This window comes from Carassius carassius, chromosome 18 (genome assembly GCF_963082965.1).
Source record: "Carassius carassius chromosome 18, fCarCar2.1, whole genome shotgun sequence".
Taxonomy (NCBI): Eukaryota; Metazoa; Chordata; class Actinopteri; order Cypriniformes; family Cyprinidae; genus Carassius; species Carassius carassius.
In genome coordinates this window covers 3,517,501-3,540,193 of record NC_081772.1, presented here as the reverse complement: position 1 = coordinate 3,540,193, position 22,693 = coordinate 3,517,501, and the positions used below count along the sequence as shown (strand labels likewise).

Sequence of the window (22,693 nt, the reverse complement as noted above, 5' to 3'; positions counted from 1 at the left end):
TTTGTGTGATATTAAGTCAGATGATATAAATATAAAAGACGGGCATTCTTGCCCCCTTATCTTGACTTTTAGGGGAATTTTAAGACGGATTAGGCCATTGTTCAATTAGGGCATTAAAGTATTTTTTATAAATGTGCCTTAGAAAAAAAAACATTACTCGTGTGGATCTTGAGGTAAGATCAGTCAATGCACGTTTCTTTCAAGCCCCTTTCACACTGCGATTCCGGCAAATACACGGGTAAAGTGTTCCGGCAATTGTTCCTGGGTCGCTAGATTTTGCACTTTCACACTGCCAGTGATTACCTGGGATATGTGCGTGCTTCCACACAAACCAGAAAAATCCCGAAACGACACGTGACATCAGGGCGTGACGTGTAATGTATGAGTCGAAAACACTAGGCACGTTATACTTTCACTGAAGTTAGTGAACGATCTCGGCGTCAGCGCGGAAAAGTGAGGAACTAACTGATCTCTGCTTCATTCAGGCCCGGCGCCACAAGGGGGCAAAAGGGGGCAATGCCCCCTCAGATCTGACTTGTGCCCCCTCTGTTTCATTTTTGTTTTCATGGTTAAAAATAAAATGTTCAACCTTTTGAGTTAAATAATAATTGAACCTTATCCCCATGGGATTTAGAATGTTCAGTGTTGTGACTCATGACATTACTGCCAGATTCAAGCGTCTTTCGCGTTGGTTGGCGCTGAGCCAGATACTGACGAGCTCAACGTTGTCATATATCACAACTATGTAGTGTTTTCAACCTCATAATGTTTATTTTAGATTTCATACATTTAAATAGGCTACACATAAGCACTGGTGAAACAATAGCCTACATTTGGAGTCTGTGAAGGCAGCAATAACAATCTATTCAAATATAATTTGCAGACGTGTGTTTTTCATATCAGACAAACACACTGGAAGTAGGCTCACTATAAAGTTTACTCTATTGTTAAAGGTTTTTAAACGACCAAACACACTCACTTAAACATATTTGAGAATCGGAATATCAGATAGTTGATGACATGGTAAGTAAGTTTGTGAATATTTCGAATAAAAAAGGAAAAACGAAATGAAGGATAGCCTACATCTGTTATACAGTGTTATTATTGTGGCTGCGGTGTTTCACGTGACAAATATGACGCGTTGCCATGGAAACATTAAGGGGGAACGTTCTAAAATAACTGTCGCCTTGAAAAATCTTACTCTCGGGAGTCAGTTAGAATATTTTAAACGTAAGTGTGAAAGGGTTAATTATTCATAATAAATGACGCTGGCTTAGACTGTGTGATTTCCTGAAAATACAGTTGTTTCTAAGGACATTCAGTGCCAAATCAAGGAGACTGCAGCTCTTCTAAAAAGGTATAGGACATGATCTATCATCATTACGCTGTTTAAAATTTGCTAGTCTCTGGTTAACTTACCTGCAGTTGCATATGGAGTGTTTTAGGGAGCTCTGTATTTAAAAATCTGTCGTTGCAAAGCGAGATCTCAGTGTGTATTAATCATTGATGGTGTAATAAAGTTAAGCCCCCTTAACAATTTCACATGCCCCCTCAGTCATTTCATCCTGCAGCCAGGCCTGGCTTCATTACAGTTTGCACATATTTTTTTTGTCGCGAACGTTGATCTTCCTTCAAAACAGCCGGTAAAAGAGTCGCGCGATAACGTGCGTCATAACTACGATACGGCATTAGATCTGGCTTTTGTTCACACAGCGCTTGTCCCGGGACTGAACCCGGCAATGTTACTAGGTCCCCGACCCGGGTTCAATGCCGGAATCAATACGTGTTTGCTTTCACACAAAAGGCGACCCGGCAATGTTCCGGCAATTTGCCGGGTCCAACGTGCAGTGTGAAAGGGGCTTTTCAGTCGAAACAGCTCAGACTTACATTTTAGTCTATGACTAGGCTTAGGCCTTTTCTGTGAAACTGGGGGTAAATGTATTTTAAAAGACTAAATGAAAGAGTAAACTCTAAATGTGCTCGCGCAGTAGTCTAATCTACATCATGTGGTGTATATGTGCACTCTATGGGTGTACTAATGTACTAGATAATATAAAATCGCACATTGTTTAACAATATTTACGATATTATTGTAGACCAGTGGTACTCCAGGACTGGAATTGAGAACAGTTGTTGTAAACCAGGGGCGTCAAACTCTATTCCTGAAGGCCCAGAGCCCTGAGGAGTTTTGTTCCGACCCTGCTCCAACACACATACCATGTAGTTTTCAAATAAGAATGGCTTGATTAGTTAAATCAGGTGTGTTTGGTTAGGGTTGAATCTAAACCCTGCAGGGCTCTGGCCCTCCAGGAATTGAGTTTGACACCCCTGTTGTAGATGATTTGCATCGCACACCCCTAGTTCAGTCAATAGGCATGTGCGTCGCCAACTACTCGCCTGGCATGCATAATACATTGTTTTAGTCTTTTTCACGGATCAGTGTGAATAAGGGATTGTTTTGACAACATTGTTATCTATACACAAAACTTTTCAGAAAATGGAAAGAAAAAACGATTCAGTTCTATAGTAAATAATTGTCAGAAAAACATACCCTAAATGAGGACAGGATATTAATTTTTGGCTGAACTGACCCTTTAAAGGTTCAAGACGTTCTGCAGACTGAACAATGATGTCACAATCAATATATGAACACACACCTTTTAGGGTCTGCTGGTTTGTATGATTAATTTATTAAGTCCTAATTCAGGAAGAGGCCATCGGTATGTCTGAATGCTACTGTAAATATGGACATGCATGCATCTGTGTGTCTGTGTGTGTGTGTGTGTGTGTGTGTGTGTGTGTGTGTGTGTGTGTGGCAGGTAGGCAGAATATTCTATGAAGGGGACAAACATTCCAAGGATTCCGGATCTCAAACCTCTGTTAACCTCCATGTGTGTCTGTCAGTGTGAGTGTGTGTGTGTGAGGGAGCTTTTACTCAGGTCACTTGAATACAAGGATTTCAAACACTTTGTTTTAAGCAGCAGCAGGGGCCCATTCACTCACTCACACACACACACACACACATTCATGAAGCATGAAGACACACTATGGTTATTTTTGCCTCGGTGACAACTTCAGCTCTCTCTGGTCTGGTATAAACATGCACAAACATGATCTTTTAAACTCACAGATAACGTCACTTTCGACTTTTTCGTCTTATTGCGTCTGAATCCAAAGAGAAACACCGTCTGTTATCTTCTCTTAAAAGTTAATAACTTGCTCTGTCTTATATTATATTTCACTAGAGCACGTTACAGCCCCTTACAAAAAGTACCATGGCATTACTATGCTATTTAGGACACCACCATTATGGTAGCAGCATCGATTTCTTCCAAGTATCACATAAATAACTTTAGGTTATTACTTTATGTACACTATGGTCTCACTGTTTATTAATAAAGAGGTTTAATTAATTTCCAATCCAAAACTCAAAGTTCAATGTCAGATCAATCAAACAGAAAACAACACAACTGATTCATTTACACCATTCTCATAAAATATACTGTGGTCATACCACGGTACTGAATGAGCATTTACATTAGTATCACATAAAGACCATCCTTTTTTCTTTTTTTTTGGACATAGCACCATGGTATTTTTGGAAATACCCTGGAATAGCACCAGGTAAATAAATAAGATGAATTTCAGTACCAATGCATAAAGTATATCGTGGTCTACAATAGTACTTTTTTGTAAATAATGTAACTATTACAAAGTAATTAAAAGAAACGATTCACGGTACTTGTTCAAAAGCATGGTAAAACTACGGTATTTTTTGCCAAAGCCTTTTACTGTCGTGTTTGAGTTTCTCAATCTGACTTCCTGCGGAAACACAACAAAAAACACATAAACTAGCAGCAAAATTTCCCATAAACACACAAGTAGACAAGAAGAGCTGAAATCTCTGTGAACCCTTGAAGTTGCAGCTTCAAGATGTTTCACGTTTGTTGTTTTCGCTGAACGGAAACGGGTTCGACTGCAGGAACAGACGCCTTTTCTAAATCGATCCACACTGAAACAGACCCCAATTCTACACGTGCATGTGTGTTATAGGACTTACCAAACACTAAGACTTTATTTCTTTAAGTTAGAATAATGAAGAGATGAAAGCGAGCAGCCATGTTGTTAAACATTAACTCCATCTTCACCTCATTCACTCTTTCCTGCAGATATGAGTACTTTTTTTTACGGTTTATAGTGTATAGGTAAAACATTATTATTTAAAGCGTTGTATTGTCGTGTATAGTTGTAGGTTTTGGTTTGTAGCTGTGTGTTTAGTGAAGTGAAGAACAGAAGTTGGGTTTTGACTCACCGGAGCGAATTTCCGCCGCTGTGATACCGTTAAAAACCTCCCAAAATCAGACTCTCATCTCAGCCTGTGGTTTCTCGTTAGATTGTATCATTGTATCCGATGATTCAGTACAGTTGAGTCACGATTCATTCACGAGATCTCCGGTCTAACGACAGACCGGCTCTGCGTTATATCGCCATACTGGAGTAAGTCGAGTAAGTCAAGGAACTCTCTCTCTCTCTCTCTCTCTCTCTCGCTCTCGCTCTCTCTGTTATAAGCACGACACAATGTTGCTCTCAGTATTTACACATAATATTGCCACATTGGAGAAATGGGGACTATTATTGATAATGCCAAATACATAATACAATATCATAAACAATAATAATACAAATTTTGATTTTGTAAATATTGTAAATATAAACTATTTTATATTATATGTAAATGGCCTGTATATATTTATTATATTATGTAACATTTATAATAATACAATTTATTAAAATTTTTGTAAACAATTAATTATTAAATTTGCATTTGTATTTTATGAAATACATTTTTAATTTTAAATATTGTAAATATAAATTATATTATATATGATATGTTATACAATAATAATACAATTATCTATCTATCTATCTATTGTAACTAATGTTGTTTTTTATTTTATTAAATTACTTTATTAATCTATTATTTTTTATATTTACATTTACATAAACAATTATTTATTTTATATATGTAATTATATATAATTATAATATTATATATATATATGTGTGTGTGTGTGTGTGTGTGTGTGTGTCTGTGTGTGTGTGTTTGTGTGTGTGTAAAACAGTAATTCAGTCTATCTATCTATCTTGTTTATATTTTACTTTTATTTAATTTAAAGTTTTTTTCATTTAATTTTTTATTTTATTTAATTTTAAATTAAATTGATATTTTAAATATTATAATATTTATTTATAAATTGTATAATATATCATCAAATATATTCAATGTTTATACAGATATATTTGGAGGTATTGAAAATGTTGGCAGTTCACGTGAAAATATTTTTTTTCATTTTTGTTGATCCCATTTTTGTAGCCCCACCTTCATAACTGCTCACAACGGTGAACCAATAATAGATTATTAATATCAGACAGTATTATTACTACAACTTGAATTCCGGAAAAGTTGGGACGTTTTTTAAATTTTAATAAAATGAAAACTAAAAGACTTTCAAATCACATGAGCCAATATTTTATTCACAATAGAACATAGATAACATAGCAAATGTTTAAACTGAGAAATTTTACACTTTTATCCACTTAATTAGCTCATTTAAAATTTAATGCCTGCTACAGGTCTCAAAAAAGTTGGCACGGGGGCAACAAATGGCTAAAAAAGCAAGCAGTTTTGAAAAGATTCAGCTGGGAGAACATCTATGATTAATTAAGTTAATTGATATCAGGTCTGTAACATGATTAGCTATAAAAGCTTTGTCTTAGAGAAGCAGAGTCTCTCAGAAGTAAAGATGGGCAGAGGCTCTCCAATCTGTGAAAGACTGCGTAAAAAAATTGTGGAAAACTTTAAAAACAATGTTCCTCAACGTCAAATTGCAAAGGCTTTGCAAATCTCATCATCTACAGTGCATAACATCATCAAAAGATTCAGAGAAACTGGAGAAATCTCTGTGCGTAAGGGACAAGGCCGGAGACCTTTATTGGATGCCCGTGGTCTTCCGGCTCTCAGACGACACTGCATCACTCATCAGCATGATTGTGTCAATGACATTACTAAATGGGCCCAGGAATACTTTCAGAAACCACTGTCGGTAAACACAATCCGCCGTGCCATCAGCAGATGCCAACTAAAGCTCTATCATGCAAAAAGGAAGCCATATGTGAACATGGTCCAGAAGCGCCGTCGTGTCCTGTGGGCCAAGGCTCATTTAAAATGGACTATTTCAAAGTGGAATAGTGTTTTATGGTCAGACGAGTCCAAATTTGACATTCTTGTTTGAAATCACGGACGCCGTGTCCTCCGGGCTAAAGAGGAGGGAGACCTTCCAGCATGTTATCAGCGTTCAGTTCAAAAGCCAGCATCTCTGATGGTATGGGGGTGCATAAGTGCATACGGTATGGGCAGCTTGCATGTTTTGGAAGGCTCTGTGAATGCTGAAAGGTATATAAAGGTTTTAGAGCAACATATGCTTCCCTCCAAACAACGTCTATTTCAGGGAAGGCCTTGTTTATTTCAGCAGGACAATGCAAAACCACATACTGCAGCTATAACAACAGCATGGCTTCGTCGTAGAAGAGTCCGGGTGCTAACCTGGCCTGCCTGCAGTCCAGATCTTTCACCTATAGAGAACATTTGGCGCATCATTAAACGAAAAATACGTCAAAGACGACCACGAACTCTTCAGCAGCTGGAAATCTATATAAGGCAAGAATGGGACCAAATTCCAACAGCAAAACTCCAGCAACTCATAGCCTCAATGCCCAGACATCTTCAAACTGTTTTGAAAAGAAAAGGAGATGCTACACCATGGTAAACATGCCCCGTCCCAACTATTTTGAGACCTGTAGCAGAAATCAAAATTGAAATGAGCTCATTTTGTGCATAAAATTGTAAACTTTCTCAGTTTAAACATTTTCTATGTTATCTATGTTCTATTGTGAATAAAATATTGGCTCATGTGATTTGAAAGTCTTTTAGTTTTCATTTTATTAAAATTTAAAAAACGTCCCAACTTTTCCGGAATTCGGGTTGTAGTATCTGATAATATCCTGTTCTGCTTTAGTTTTCGAGAGGCTTATAATGTAAGCAGATATACCAGAAGTTGCAATTCATTATGCAAAATACTTGTATTACAAACCTGCTCTCTCATTTGCATTCTTTTATGAAAATCAAATGCATGTTATTTGGAATGTCCATGATTTATAGATCATATTTACACAATTTTTCAACAATATATATATATATATATATATATATATATATATATATATATATATATATATAAATATATATATATATATATATATATATATATATATACTTATTTTATTTTTATTTTTTGGTGGAGCTATTCAATTTGTTTTGTCAAGCCCTTTTTATGTAGTCACTCTATTGTGAACCAATAGTAAATTATTAATATATATCTCTCTCTCACTCTCTCTCTCTATATATATATCCTTATAGTCATTTAATTTTTGTATTCATTCATCTGACTGAGAGCCTGCTTGATTATTATTTATTGTTTGGGTAATATAAATAAGTAAATAGAGTTTTAAAATATATAATTTATTTTAAAATAATATATAATCCCCTTTATCCATTTTGGAAAAAGGAAATCACCAAAGATTGTAATAGTAAAGGTTTGATTTCACTTTTATATAACATGTTTGTCGGATCTCAGGAGTCTACAAACTCTGTTTTAGAGGCATGGAGGAAGGATCTCAATGAGAAGATTTCAATGAATGATTGCAGAGCTACATTTAAAATATAGCTACATTTTGAAATGCAATGAGTAAGACCAAAGCCACTCACATAGTGTGCAGTAGCCACTCCCACCAGCATTAGCCACAGGCTTAAGGATTGGCCACACCCCTAATGTACATCAATGGTAGAAACCTGACCGGTGAAAATAACTGTGGGTCTTTTGCTCCTCCTTCTCTGAGGTTTCACCATTCATTCTGTGATACATGATATTACTACTTTTGAACACAGGTCATTAATCACAGTCCTCCGGTTTTATTCTTTCCGTGGCCCAGCACACAATCTCTCTTTTATGTGTTTTCTTGCTGTTGTGTCTCGCTTTCTCTTCCTCTCTCTCTCTCTCTCTCTAGTGAATCATTATCTCAGTACACACAAAATACATCAACACAAAATAAGATTTCTGCATAAATAAAAGATTGTTTATTTACAGAAATCTTTCTCCAGAGAGTAGTGCTTTATTTAAAAGAACTGTAAGCTTAATGTCCCCAGAGGAGTTTATTTCTGTGTGTCCGTGACATCTTAGAAGGCCGGGAACTCTTGGAGTGTTAAACCTGTACACCTGTGATCAGGTGGACAGAGATAAACACAGTTTCCCAGAGGAGTTGAACATTAACTGTCCCGCTGCCCATAAATGGGTGATTTCCAAAGATTTGGTGCAGTAAACCTTGACTTTTCCAGGAACTCTCTTGCAGACGCTCTTGTGCAGAAAGGGCTTTAGCTTCACAAATGAAGCTGGAGATGCAAACATGTTATCTACTTTGAGTACAAATACAGTACTACTGCAAACAAATAAACAGTGGTTTACATTATTATAATAATAGATGATCAGGCAACAGCTGTGAATTAGTTTGTAATGTACTGATTGGGACCCTAAATGTTCTGTTTTGTCCGCCATACAGCGCTGATTAACTTGAAGATGTCTAATATGCACAGCCAAAGACTTTAATTCACTTGTTGTTAGCCAGTAAACTTCAATATAACTAGTTTCCTCATTTTTAAAGAAAGGAGTGTGAACTGGTACTTAATGCACTTGCATTTAAATGCAATATTTTGAATTAAAATGTATTAATTATTTGTATTTAATTATTATTATTATTATTCATAAATAATTATAAAATAATTCTTTATTTTTAAATTCTAAATATACATACAAAATTTTTATTTCCAAATATATTAATTATTTTTTCAATAATTCTAGATTACTAGTTTCCTCGTGTTTATAGAAATTTGTTTGAATTTTCAATGAAAAATATACTAATTATTTTAAATAAGAATAATAAATACCAGCTAAAACAGATGAACAGCAGGCCATTTTATACCAGCAAACCAGTTAAAGGCTTGTTTAAGATTTTATTTTCAACAAGATATATAAACTTAATTTATAAACAGTATTAATAAATTCCTCGTTTTTATGTTGGAAATATATATATATATATATATATATATATATATGTTACAGATCTGTGTCTGAAACCAAAAACAGGTGAGAATCTCTTCATGAACATCAGTCGGTGTGTTTTATCCAGCAGGGGGCGCGGTGATTTACAGTAAAAGTAAACACACCACACTCTGAGCCCATTACTATAAAATTATTACGTGATCTTTCAAATTGAAATTACAATAAAACGTCTTAACAAGATTATATTTGAACTATAAATATCTTTATTTTAGAATACACAGTAATATGTGTGTGTGAGAAAGAGAGAGAGAGGAGAGAGAAAATAGTATTTGTGGATGAGGAAAATGTCTACTGACCAAAAAAAAAAAAGAGGTTGTCATGGAAACAGAAATGGATTTCTGGACCATTCCATAAATAGTTGAATAAAATTCTGTGAGTTTTATTTGTATTACTTTGTTTTATTGTGTACAACGAACACAACATCCCTTACTGAGGGTCGTCCTTAGCTGATGCAGGGCCCGGTTTCTATTTTGAACTTTCTATATTATTTATTTTGAACTTTCTATTCATTAGGCTATTTCGTCCCCCTCGGGGCCCAGTGTGACCGAACCAGATGCACCACCCTAAGGACGGCCCTGCACTCACCTGAACAGGGCTTGAAATGTGAAATCGAGCATTTCCAGTGTGAGTGAACTCCTCTCTAAAGAGGCCTGTCGGTCATGAAACCAACCCGCACAAGTGTTTAGTGATCAGTCCTTTAGTCGCTGTAGTGAGACTGATGAAAGGGAAATGACCTGCATGTAGGTTAAACAGAACACAACACCAGCACACCACACACGACCTCCAGCCTCCCGGTTAACTGTAATGGAGGGTGCCGTGTTAATTATTCAGCCCTATACTACAAACCTCCATCAGAATGAGAGAGAGGGAGATTGTCTTACCTGTGCCCTCAATCTGACAACCGATGTGACTACAAAACACTTGAGCCGAAATCACTTCAAAAGTCTGCCCAAGATTTGTTTGGTTTTTGTTTTTGTGACAGTAAAAACATTTATTTCTGTAAAAAAAAAAAAAAATTGTATTTCTATTTTGTACTTTCTATTTAATATTCTGGAAAAAACATCACAGTTTCAGCAAAAACTGCTGTCTTCAGAGCAGCTTCAAGCTTCAATGCAAGAAAATGTGATTAGCCTATTTTAAAGGGGATTGATTCTTTTCTATACCCATGAAATGTGTGATTAAAGACGGGTAAATGAAATTACATAATTTACATACCAAAAGATTGTACTTTTTAAGAAGTTTTCCCAAAAGACAAGTCCTTTAGAGAACTTTCTGAATAAACCACTCTCTGATGACCTTAAAGGAATCTTTCACTCTGTCAAGTGACATGACGAGACATTCAGCCAAGTATGGTGACCCATACGCAGAATTCGTGCTCTGCATTTAACCCATCCAAAGTGCACACACACAGAGCAGTGAACACACACACACTGTGAACACACACCCGGAGCAGTGAACACACACACACACACTGTGAACACACACCCAGAGCAGTGGGCAGCCATTTATGCTGTGGCGCCCATGGAGCAGTTTGGGGTCCGGTGCCTTGCTCAAAGGCACCTCAGTCATGGTATTGCTGGCCAGAGACTCGAACCCACAACCCTAGGGTTAGGAGCCAAACTCTCTAACCACTAGGCCATGACTTCCCCAAAGTAATCAAGCCAGCCAGGAGTCGAACCTAGAATCTTTTGATCTGTAGTCAAATGCGTTATCCATTGCACCAAGGCCGGCTAAATAGGTGAATTGATCGTTGTTAGTACAGATACCTGTGGACTGATTTACTGGCCATCACCATCTCAGTCAAGCAGAACTGAGCCACCTTCTCCAGGATATGATCAGCAAACCTACTCAGCACCGTCAGCAGATCTCCCGTGAAACAGTCATCCATGAGCAGATCCTGCAGAGCAGAAGACCAGAGACACACAACGAGAATGAACAGACAGGACTGTACATCAGACAAACACCAGATCACTGATCCATGAGCACTGGAACACAACAGACTACAGAACTGAATCAAGTGTCAAGAATCATTCTGAATGAATCTTTTCACCTGTTTTGTTCATCTGCTTCTCCAATTTGCTCTTTTACATTTGATCTATAGCCTATCACAAACTATTTATAATATAGTGAATTAAGCTACAAACTCGATCATAATGCACAATGTTTCCATGTAACATGCATTTTGAGGTGCAGCTTGTAATATTAATGGAGTGTTTTCTCTAGTTGGCTCACCTGAATAGGTTCGCAGATTTGTTGTTCTTAGATGATGAAAGCAGTTATCCTCGGAATAGAAATGTGGGTATTTTATTTGTAAACATCATACTTTGTTCATTTATTTAGTTAAATAAGACCCACTGATTCAGTTTTACGTGCAAAGAGAGAAACTTTCTCCAAATCAATCATCTTTTGCCAGAGAACTTCCTTTTATTCCATCCAGTGAGAGCAGCTCCATAATCACACAGGTCTAACACATGTGAACACGCTGATCTCCTGTACATAACTGAACTCCACATATGTTCATAATTACAGGAGAGGGGCTTTCGGCTGGAGAATGTGGCTGCTGCTGCTTTGAGGAAATCAAGTTAGCAAGGCATACAGTGTGTGTGTGTGTGTGTGTGTGTGTGTGTGATTTTGTCGATACCATCTCATTGCTTGAAGTTAGTGCAGCGGTTTAAAAGTCTAAAGCCCAGCTCAGAGTACATGCTCTGATTTCTCTATTCAGACCGTTCTAGAGCACAAGTTCTTCTAGAGCCAGGGTTCCCACAACCTTTAAACCTATAGGTTACAGAAATTAATACTTTTATTCAGCAAGGCTGCATTACATTGTTCAAACGAGACAGCAGAGACGTTTATAAGGTTACAAAAGGTTTCTTTTTTAAATAAATGCTGTTCTTTTGAACTTTCATCAAAGAACCCTGAAAAATGCATCACGGTTTCCAAAAAAATATGAAGCAACTGAAGGATCATGTAACACTGAAGGTAATGATGCTGAAAGTGCTGATTAAGTTGTAAAATATTCTTAAATATAAAACATTTAATTTAAAATAGTACTGCCTTTACTATATTTTGATCAAATAAATGCAGCCTTGCATTTCAAAAACACTGAAAAAAATACGTACTGACCCCGTTTGAATGTATATATATATATATACACACACATCATTTTTATACGTTTTTCTGACAGCTGTTGTCATTGTTGTACAATACATGTTTTTCTTTTTTTACAATTCTGTTTTCATGTTTATATTTATTTATATTATATTGTGTTTATATTTATATTTCAAAAATGCCTACATGAAATCTCCATAACTAACATTTTATTCATTTCTATGACCTTTCCAGGCCTGGAAAACCAATCAAATTCCCAGACAATTCCAGGTTTTCCGTGAGCCAGCGGGAACCCTGTAGATCCTTCCTCCAGCCGATCAGCCGCCTCCCGTCCAGAACCCTGATCAGAATCACAAAGACACACACGTACAGTAAGACATGCAGATAGAAAGAGAGACGTCCCTCTTGCTCAGCTCTTGTCTTGAAAGCTCAGGCTGAGCGATCAGAAAGTCCCGCTCTTTTGGCTTCCATCATTAGAGGTTTGTGGCTCTACTCCTGGATCGGACCCGTGCAGGTCAGTACGTAAACACTGAGGTTGAAAGATGGTTTTTGGAAGCAGCAAAATGAATGAAAATAACTAGCCTCAAGTTATTCAGTGCTGTTGATGGCAGTTTTCAAAGTGTCTTCACTGTCCTGAGGAGCAGAGAGCTAGAGAGAGAGAAAGGGCGAATCATTTTTATAATACTGATTGTTTAATTGGTCCTCCTGATAAGTTGGTGGGACTATTCCTGCGTTCAATTTTTGTCAGATCAATGGCAGGTTTTCATCTGGTTGAAAGTTCACTCTAGTCTTGGTTAGTAATGATGGACGGTTCATCTTCCCCCGTCTTCATTGGCCTATTTAGGATTGATTGACTATTGTTTATCCCTTACGGGGGTGGGAATATAGAAGTTCCAAGTCTCATTCCTGGGCTGTTGCCATGGTGAAGTTCTGTGGGTGTGGCACGCTGTGGTACCCTGAGGATGCCAGAGAGAGGGCGGAGCTTGAGGAGGAAATGACTTGCTGAGACTGACACCTGCGAACACAAATTATGTTTATATACTGTATATATATATATATATATATATATACAATCATGTTTTTGTAAAATAAATATATATATACTTATTAAATATAAATATTTATATTGAATATATTTATTTACATATTTAACAAAAAAAAAATATATATATATCTTATAAGTTTTACTGACCATGATTGAGATTTTCTGACCAGTCCAGATGCTGATTTCTCTCTGTAACTGGTGTAGTCCAACAGATTATCTCGAGATGATTCCACCTCTGAACCAAACTTTGGGAGGTCCAGTTGAAACATGACAGGAGGAGTCATGTCCAGTTCCATAACCATGATATTCTCTGCCTATGGAGGTACACGTGGGACAAAAGATACAAAAAACAATCACGTAAACTGCACACTGCAAAAAAAACCAAAATGTTTGTAATTAGTATTTGTGCTTTTACGTTTATAAATAACATCCTCAACATATTTTTGCAGTGCACATAATCACGCAGCTCCAGCATATGAACGATTTCAACCATTTGATTTGACATCCTCTGGCCATGTTCCACTTTTTCTTCCTACTCTTCCGTCTCTCTCTCTCCATAAACATACCCTGTATCTGGAATGAGGTCCCATTGCTATGGCAGCCCTGGCGAACTGGCTGATTGGTCGCTTGTATCCCACAGCAGAGGTGGGTCTTTTCTTCATTTGTGTGAATTTACTGCGTGAACACAAAACAGACAAGAAGATCAAGATTCACTCTCTGTGTGCGCTGTTCTGCTCAGAAAAACAATGTCACAATGTCAGATCAGAGTTATTTTACTATCATTGAAATAGTTTTAGAGGTTTTGTTACTATATTTAATTAGATACTATTTTTATATTTTCTGCTTCATTTTCATTTTTTCATATTCATTTTTTAAGTTTTTGTAATTTTGTTTTTGTGTCATTTTTATTATTATTTTATTTAAATATGTTTGCATAGATAATTAAATTTTAGTTTAATTATTTAAGTACTTAAACTAAATGTAAATTAGAAATGTTGACTTGAAAATGAGCTGAAATCAAATAAGTGTTAAGTTTTTTTTATATTTTATTTCAGTTAAATTTTTTTTTTATCATTTTAAATGAATGAAAATGTTTTTTATGGTTTTAGTTAATGAAAATAGATCATGCTGTTACTTATATAAATACTATGGCATAATACATGGTATTCTGTGAAGCACCTAGTAAGTACCGTGGTATTTATGTTTTCCACCAACAGAAGAACTTTTGTTCTAAAGTGTCTAAAAACCAAAAATGTTGTTACAAAACTTTTTCCATTTGTGCTATTTCATCATTTTGATGACTTTACTATTATTCAAAAATGTGCCAAACATTGAGTTTTGATATTTGATGTGTTTCATCTGGCAGTGTAACTCTAAGTGCTGTGATATTAGCATCTGATGGAGGTTCACTCACTTCTCTGCAGGAACGAGAGGCTGAAACTTCCACTGGTCTTCCTCAGCATCAAACTGAAGTCTGTTCATGATTTTATTCTTCTCTTCAGGAGGTATAAAGTTCTCTATAATCAGATATCTACAGGGATACAGACACATTAGCTGTGTGATTTTTCTTAAACCTCCCTTTAAAGACGTCAGCAATAGTGATGCGCGGGTCGGGTCGGGTTAAGAAATTGGCACTTTTTTGCAGGGCGGGTTGGGGCGGGTCACTAAAAACAAAATGTTTAAAAATCCATTTATGTTGCATGGAATTTAGTGGTGGAAAGTTTGAGTTTTTCAAGAGATTCGTTGATTTTCAGTTCGTTCATCAAAATGATTCATTCACTGATTCGTTAGTGACCATTTCTTCATATTACACAAATACGCCAGCAGTTGGCGAAAAAGAGTGTCTTATGTGTTATGTCTTAAGTCAACGAACATATTTACTTGTGACAAAAACTGATTTGGTTTTAGTGTGTGCATGATCGCATTAAATAAATAGTCTAAATAAATTGTACACAGGGGCGGATCTACCGGGGTGGCATGGGGTGGCAAATGCCACCCTTAAAGAAAGCCTTGCCACCCCAGCTGCCACCCCTTTTGGCAGCGACAAATTAAAAGTTATGGCCAATTTGAAAATATACGAGCGCGAATCTCCAATGTCCGACTGCAGTGAATGCAGCAACACGAGAAGACGACAGAGCGGCAATAGACTATATTTTACATTTGTTTGGAAAACTTTATGAGTGCGCGCGAAGCGAGGGAACCAGGAGTCGCGATGAGACACAGGAGGAAAGAGGTAAAAAAATTGATTATCTGTCTATCAAGAAATTAAGCTATAATGAAAGCACAGTGCTAGCATAGTTGTAATGTTGACTTTGAGATGATAAATATCAGGTTGAAGAACGTTATTTAGTTATTTCAATATTTCACTATATTGACACGAGATGTAGGCTTCACATGTGCACGCAACCGCGCTATGAGAGGATTTCACTATTTCATTTGATAAAACTATCGTCATTCATTCGTATCGTACACAGACATAAACTGCAATGTCTTTACGACAACCTGTCAAAATAAAATTTCGGTATAACTTCAAGAAATTTAAACAGAAATATAGTACTATTGCACAGTAGATTATGATATAATTCAAGTAGGCCTAATAGCTAATAATAATAAAAGTATATTAAAAACCACAGAAACGCTGTCTACAGCCCACCACCTCAAATGTCTACAACCCACCAAAATAAAAGTTTGATCAAACTCAAAAAAATTATGTAAGAATTTGCACAGTAAAATATACTTAAAAAAAGATCTAAATATCTTTTTTAAAGGAATATCACACATTTTTTTTTACAGATGTTTTAATTTCAACTTGCCAAAACAATAACACCATATTTTTAAAAAACAATTTCTAAAAGTACATTTGTATTTGTGCCTATAATGTTTATTTATTTATTATTTTTGTCAGCTAATAAAACCTATGCTTCAGGGGCCATATTCATATAACATCATGCTAAATGTAGCTCTTGACTGGTTGAGTTAGATGGTGATTAACACTAAACAGTAGAAAATCATTTGAGTTCCCCCAGCTGTAAATGTCATTGGCTGTTAAAGTCTTGTGTTTCTTATAATAAATTGACATGTTGATAACACTTAATCTTTCAGAATGCTCTCAATTACATGTCGATGCATACTGTATGCATTAGTGAGAAACAAAGTTTAAAATGTGACACTGGTGTAAATGGTGTAAATCCTGCTGAATATGAAGCAGTGTTTTTTTTTTTTTTTTGATGTTTCTTATTTTGTATACAGTCACAGTCAAAAACAGTTTGCTTCCCCTCTCACACATCTGCCACTCATCACCTATTTCTTAACCTTAATGTCTTTCCTGTGATAATGCCCCTTACTTCTGTCACACTTCTATCTCCTATTAAGTGAGATCACATTGTATGGTCACTTATTTCTTTTATGAACTGTTTCAAATGCAAGACATTGATTGCATGAGATTAAGTTTGTAAATGGCAGCCTGTGCCTTTTGTAGTGTGTACATATACTATTTATAATCAAACTGATAACTGTGACTAAATTTCAGTATATATATGTCTGCCATATGTTGCCACCCCTCAAAAATTCACTGACCCTGTATACTCATTCATTTCATTCATGAACGAGATGTATCAGTTCATTCAACTGTTTCACCTACAAGAAGATCGTATTCGTTCCCTACATTCAACAAGTCACATGCTCCGTCGCATCTTGAGTAACTCTTTTTGACAGGATGACACATTTCATAGAGGTGTTCACGAGCTGCGCATGCGCTGCTAATAGCGACGCGCTCGCGCGCTGCTGTAGGAGGAACTTAATTGAACGAGAAATTAGACTTTTACTGTCTATGGTCAGTGGATTACGTAAACGAGAACAATTCGTTCACCTAAAAGATTTGTTCATGAACAAACCATCATAGTGCAATTACCTATAGCCTATATGGATAGGGTTACGATACGAATGTCTAAGTAGCAACGTAACTTCCGTGATGTCCCCGATGCGCGGCGCGGGGCGGGTAAAGAAAATTTACTTTATTTGCAGGGCGAGCTGGGATGGGCCATATAATTTCATAAAAGCGGGACCCGCGCATCACTAGTCAGCAACGGTAAAATGATGCATAGATGGAGCTCAGACTCACTTGAATTTGAGTTCTCTGGTCAGTTCATTCTGTGTTTGCTCCAGCTCCTGCCGGCTCCTCACATGCTCATCATTTACATCCTGAATGTCTGCCTTCAGAGACTGAAGCTTCGCATACAGCTGCACAGACAGAAAGAGAGAGAGAGAGAGAGAGAGAGAGAGAGAGAGAGAGAGAGAGAGAGATTGAATGATCATCTGTCATCTGCAGCATCTGTCCTTCATCATAATCATCATCACCTTCATCCATCCATCCTTCATCACATCATCCATCCATCCTTCATCATCATCCATCCTTCCTTCATCACCATAATCATCCATCCATGCATCCATCCATCCTTCATCTTCATCTCCTTCATCCATTCATCCTTCATCATCATCCATCCATCCATCATCTTCCTTCTTCCATCCTTCATCACCATCCATCTTTCATCACCATCATCCCTCCATCCTTCATCACCATCATCATCCATCCTTCATAACCATCATCCATCCGTCCTTCATCTTCGTCTTCATCCATCACCATCATCCATCCATCCTTCATCTTCATCCTTCATCATCATCAACAATCCATCCTTCATCACCATCGTCCATCCATCCTTCATCACCATCATCCTTCCATCCTTCATCACCATCATCCATCCGTCCTTCATTTTCATCTTCATCCATCATCACCATTGTCCTTCCATCCTTTATCTTCATCCTTCCGTCCTTCATCACCATCCATCCTTTATCATATCATCCATCCATCCTTCCATCCTCCATCACTATCCTCATCCATCCTTTATTACCATCATCCATCTGTCCTTCATCTTCATCTTTCATCATCATCAACAATCCATCCTTTATCACCATCGTCCATCCATCCTTCATCACCATCATCCCTCCATCCTTCATCACCATCATCATCCATCCTTCATCACCATCATCCATCCGCCCTTCATCTTCATCTTCATCCATCACCATCATCCATCTATCCTTTATCTTCATCCTTCATCATCATCAACAATCCATCCTTCATTACCATTGTCCATCCATCCTTCATCACCATCATCCATCCATCCTTCATCACCATCATCCATCCGTCCTTCATCTTCATCACCATCGTCCATCCATCCTTCATCTTCATCCTTCATCATCTTCATCCTTCCATCCTTCATCACCATCCATCCTTCATCACCATCGTCCATCCATCCTTCATCACCATCATCCATCCTTCATTACAATCGTCCATCCATCCTTCATCTTCATCCTTCATCATCATCAATCCATCCTTCATCACCATCGTCCATCCATCCTTCATCACCATCATCCATCTATCCTTCATCATCATCATCAATCCATCCTTCATCATCATCCATCCTTCATCTTCGTCATCATCATCCATCCATCCTGCATCATCATCATCATTTATCCTTCATCACCCTTATCTACCCATCCTTTATTATCGTCCATACTTCATCTTCATCATCATCATCATCGTTCATCAACATCATCCATCCATTCTTCAACATCATCCATCCATCCTACAAAATCATCAGAATTTAATCAATCATCCTTCATCATCGTCACCTGGCTTCATCCATCCATCCATCCTTCAGCTTAATCCTTCATCATCATCATTATCATCCATCCATCCTTCATCACCATCATCATGCATCCTTCATCACCATCATCCATCCGTCCTTCATCTTCATCTTCACCTTCATCCATCACCATCATCCATCCTTCATCTTTCATCATCATCATCAATCCATCCTTCATCACCATGGTCCATCCATCCTTCACCACCATCATCCATCCATCTTTCATCACCATCGTCCCTCCATATTTCATCACCATCATCCCTCCATCCTTCATCACCATCATCCATCCGTCCTTCATCTTCATTCATCACCATCACCCATCCATCCTTCATCTTCATCCTTCATCCATCCTTCATCTTCATCATCCTTCCATCCTGCATCATCATCATCATCATCATCATCTATCCTTCATCACCCTTATCTACCCATCCTTCATCATCCATCCTTTATCTTCATCATCCTTCCATCCTTCATCATCATCCATCCTTCATCTTCATCATTCTTTCATCCTTCTTCATCATCATCATCATCCTTCATCAACATCATCCATCCATCCATCCTTCATCATCATCCATCCATCCTACAACATCATCATAATTCCATCCATCATCCTTCATCATCCATCATCATCAACATCCATCCATCATTATCCATCCTTCATTTTCTTCTACACCACCATCATCCACCTTTCATCATCATCATCATCATCTATCCTTCATCACCCTTATCTACCCATCCTTCATCATCCATCCTTTATCTTCATCATCCTTCCATCCTTAATCATCATCCATCCTTCATCTTCATCATTCTTCCATCCTTCATCATCATCATCATCCTTCATCAACATCCTCCATCCATCCTTCATCATCATCCATCCATCCTACAACATCATCATAATTCCATCCATCATCCTTCATCATCCATCATCATCAACATCCATCCATCATAATCATTATCCTTCCTTCATTTTCTTCTACACCACCATCATCCACCTTTCATCATCATCACCTTCATCCATCTATATTTCATCATCCTTCATCATCATCATCATCACTCTCATGCTGTAATCAGTGCTCAGTTAGTGTTAGTGTGAGAGGCCAGCAGGGGTTAAAGGTGAAGGTCAGGAAGGAGCAAGTAAGGGCTCTACAGCTGATTTTGTTTCATCTGAACATAGCGTTAGCGGTATTTCCAAACTCAGAATCCAACAGGAAGTGATGTGTTCTGGCAGGAAGTGGTGTGCAGATTAATGTGGGAACAGTGGAGCTCAGTCCTGTTTTGCCTGTCTACTACTGAGAATAAATCTCTGAAGTCATCATAGCTTGATGAAGAGGGTTTTGGTGGTTAGCATGCTAGCAGTAGCTGTAAAGATGAATGCAGGATGGCTAGAATTAGGTGCTGTCAAAGCGTTTGTGCTTTTCATAATGCTTTAATGCCAAGACTAGCATTTAGCATTAGCCTCATCGTAGCCTCTGACAGTCAGTGACCGAGCAAGTGTAAAACAAACTAACCTTCTTGTACTGATAAAAGGTGTTTTATTTTCATGGAGATTGGGGGCAGGGGTGATCCAGGGGTCAAATGTCAAAGGTCCAGAATTAAGGGGGAGCAAGAGGAACAGGAGTCAGGGAACTCAGAGGCTTTACATTTAAATTTATTATCAGTCTTTTCAGTGGTTGCTAAAGAGGGTTGATGTTTTTAAGATTAATGTTTTTGAAAAAAAAGTATCTTCTGCTCACCAATGCTGTATTTATTTGATTAAAAATAAAGTAAAATTTTTGTAATATTATAGAAATATTATTACAATTTAAAATAATTGTTTTAGGTGAATTTATTCCTGTGATCAAAGCTGTATTTTCAGCATCATTACTCCAGTCTTCAGTGTCACATGATCCTTCAGAAATCATTCTAATATACCGATTTGCTGCACAATAAACATTTCTTTTTATTATCAATGTTGAAAATATTTGTTTTAATAATTGAGATTTATTGATACTTTATTTTCAGGATTTTTTGATTAATAGAAAGATCAATAGAACAGCATATATTTGAAACCGAGATATTTTATAGCACTTTTGATCAATTTAAAGGGAGGGTAGGTAAAAAAATGTATAAAAAACTTTTTTTCCAAATTTGTTTAAACTTTATTTATATATCAATACATAATTAAAATGTAAGTACTCTGAAAAAGAAAGTATAAAAATCGAGTGTCTGTAGACCTCTCACGACTGTTTTAAAGACAGCTCATTATTTCCATTCACTCCACCCCCTCCCTTCTGGGCTTCTATAGATTATTTATCGTCTCTACTACGGCTCGCTAAGTAATGTTATGTTAGCTATATTACGCAGCTACGTGTGCTAATGACACATGCTTCATGAAAAAATAAACAAAAAAATATGTATGATCAAAATACAAAAAGAAAGATTTACCTGTCCAGCAGAAATAAAGCCATCAAGGAGTCACTTTTCAGCCCCTTGAGTTCCCTCAGTTCTCGCCATCGCTGGAAAGCCACGCCGATATTAACTCGCGTTTTATTTCTTTGTTTATCCAAAGACTTTTTGTTCATTGCCTTTTCTTGTACTGTTACTGTCTTCCTTTTTTTGCCTGGTTTGCCTTCACTAACTGCATAGGCTGGTACTGTGAATTTTGCTTGCTGTTTCTCTGCCATTGTTTTGGTATTCCTAGGATCCGTGCCTCTTGAATTCCTCAAATCAAACGTGCGCACGCAAGTGGGCAGGTCATGTGTGGCAAAAGGGTGGTTGCCATGGTTGCGAGAGAGTGACAGTCGCCTAAGCCAATCCTATGTTTCGTCCCGAAATGGAAATAATGAGCTGTGTTTAATACAGATTAAACGGTCTAGAGGTACTCGATATTTATACTCTTTTTATCAGAGTACTTACATTTTAATTATGCATTGATATATATAGAAAGTTTAAACAAATTTGGAAGTTGTTTATACATTTATTACCTACCCTGCCTTTAATGCATCCATTCAGAATAGACTTAAGCTGACTTAAAATTAATAAATTTTCTTAGATATATTAAAAAAAAAGAATAAAAATGACGAAAATACACAAATATATACATACAATTTATACTCCATTGGCTATTTATGTGTGAGGAAAACCAGTTTAGATTTTTTTTTACATGTGTAAGCGATAAATAAATTTTTGAAAATACAATATGGGACTTTCATTTGTCATTAATCTTTTGCTTTGCATCCATCAAGTTCCAAAAAAAAATAATCAAAAGAAATTAAGTTTCATAATTACTTAATATTGGGAACCACTGGTCACAAAAACAGTGACATTCTCTTTATTAGCAGCCTCTGAATGTGACACCATCACCACAGTTTCCCTCTCTTCAGGTGTGTGAGTGTATCTCACCTTTTTGAGTTTCTTGGTCTTTGCTTCCACTTCCTGTTGCAGTGAGGAGAATGTTTCTCTGAGTTCTAGTGTTTCCTCATCCTGAGACAACATTTGCTGCTGTATTTCTCTCTCTCTGCGTGTCTGCAAACACACACAGATTCACACACTCAGTTACATGTTGTGCACAAGCACAGTATGTCATATGGATGCTGAAGGTGAAGTGTGTAGTTTTTTTTGTCACT

At 37.0% G+C, this 22,693-nt stretch overlaps 2 protein-coding genes across 4 annotated transcripts in view; both read right to left on the bottom strand.

Moving 5' to 3' along the window:
- LOC132092127 (dystrobrevin beta-like) overlaps positions 1-4,522 on the bottom strand; it is a 32,100-nt gene extending 27,578 nt beyond the window's left edge. For all 3 annotated transcript variants that reach the window (XM_059498214.1, XM_059498215.1, XM_059498216.1), the window contains exon 1: positions 4,313-4,522. The gene's annotated coding sequence lies outside the window, so the exon portion shown is untranslated. The remainder of the gene's footprint in view (positions 1-4,312) is intronic.
- Positions 4,523-12,239: 7,717 nt separating this feature from the next.
- The window catches only part of LOC132092126 (kinesin-like protein KIF3C), a 19,930-nt gene continuing 9,476 nt past the window's right edge, over positions 12,240-22,693 (bottom strand). The window contains exons 3-8 of the mRNA XM_059498213.1: positions 22,470-22,592; positions 17,507-17,625; positions 14,801-14,917; positions 13,953-14,061; positions 13,534-13,700; positions 12,240-13,356 (exon numbers count right to left, since the gene is read on the bottom strand). Of these exons, the coding sequence (XP_059354196.1) occupies positions 13,242-13,356; positions 13,534-13,700; positions 13,953-14,061; positions 14,801-14,917; positions 17,507-17,625; positions 22,470-22,592 (750 nt within the window). The 3' untranslated portion in view covers positions 12,240-13,241. The remainder of the gene's footprint in view (positions 13,357-13,533; positions 13,701-13,952; positions 14,062-14,800; positions 14,918-17,506; positions 17,626-22,469; positions 22,593-22,693) is intronic.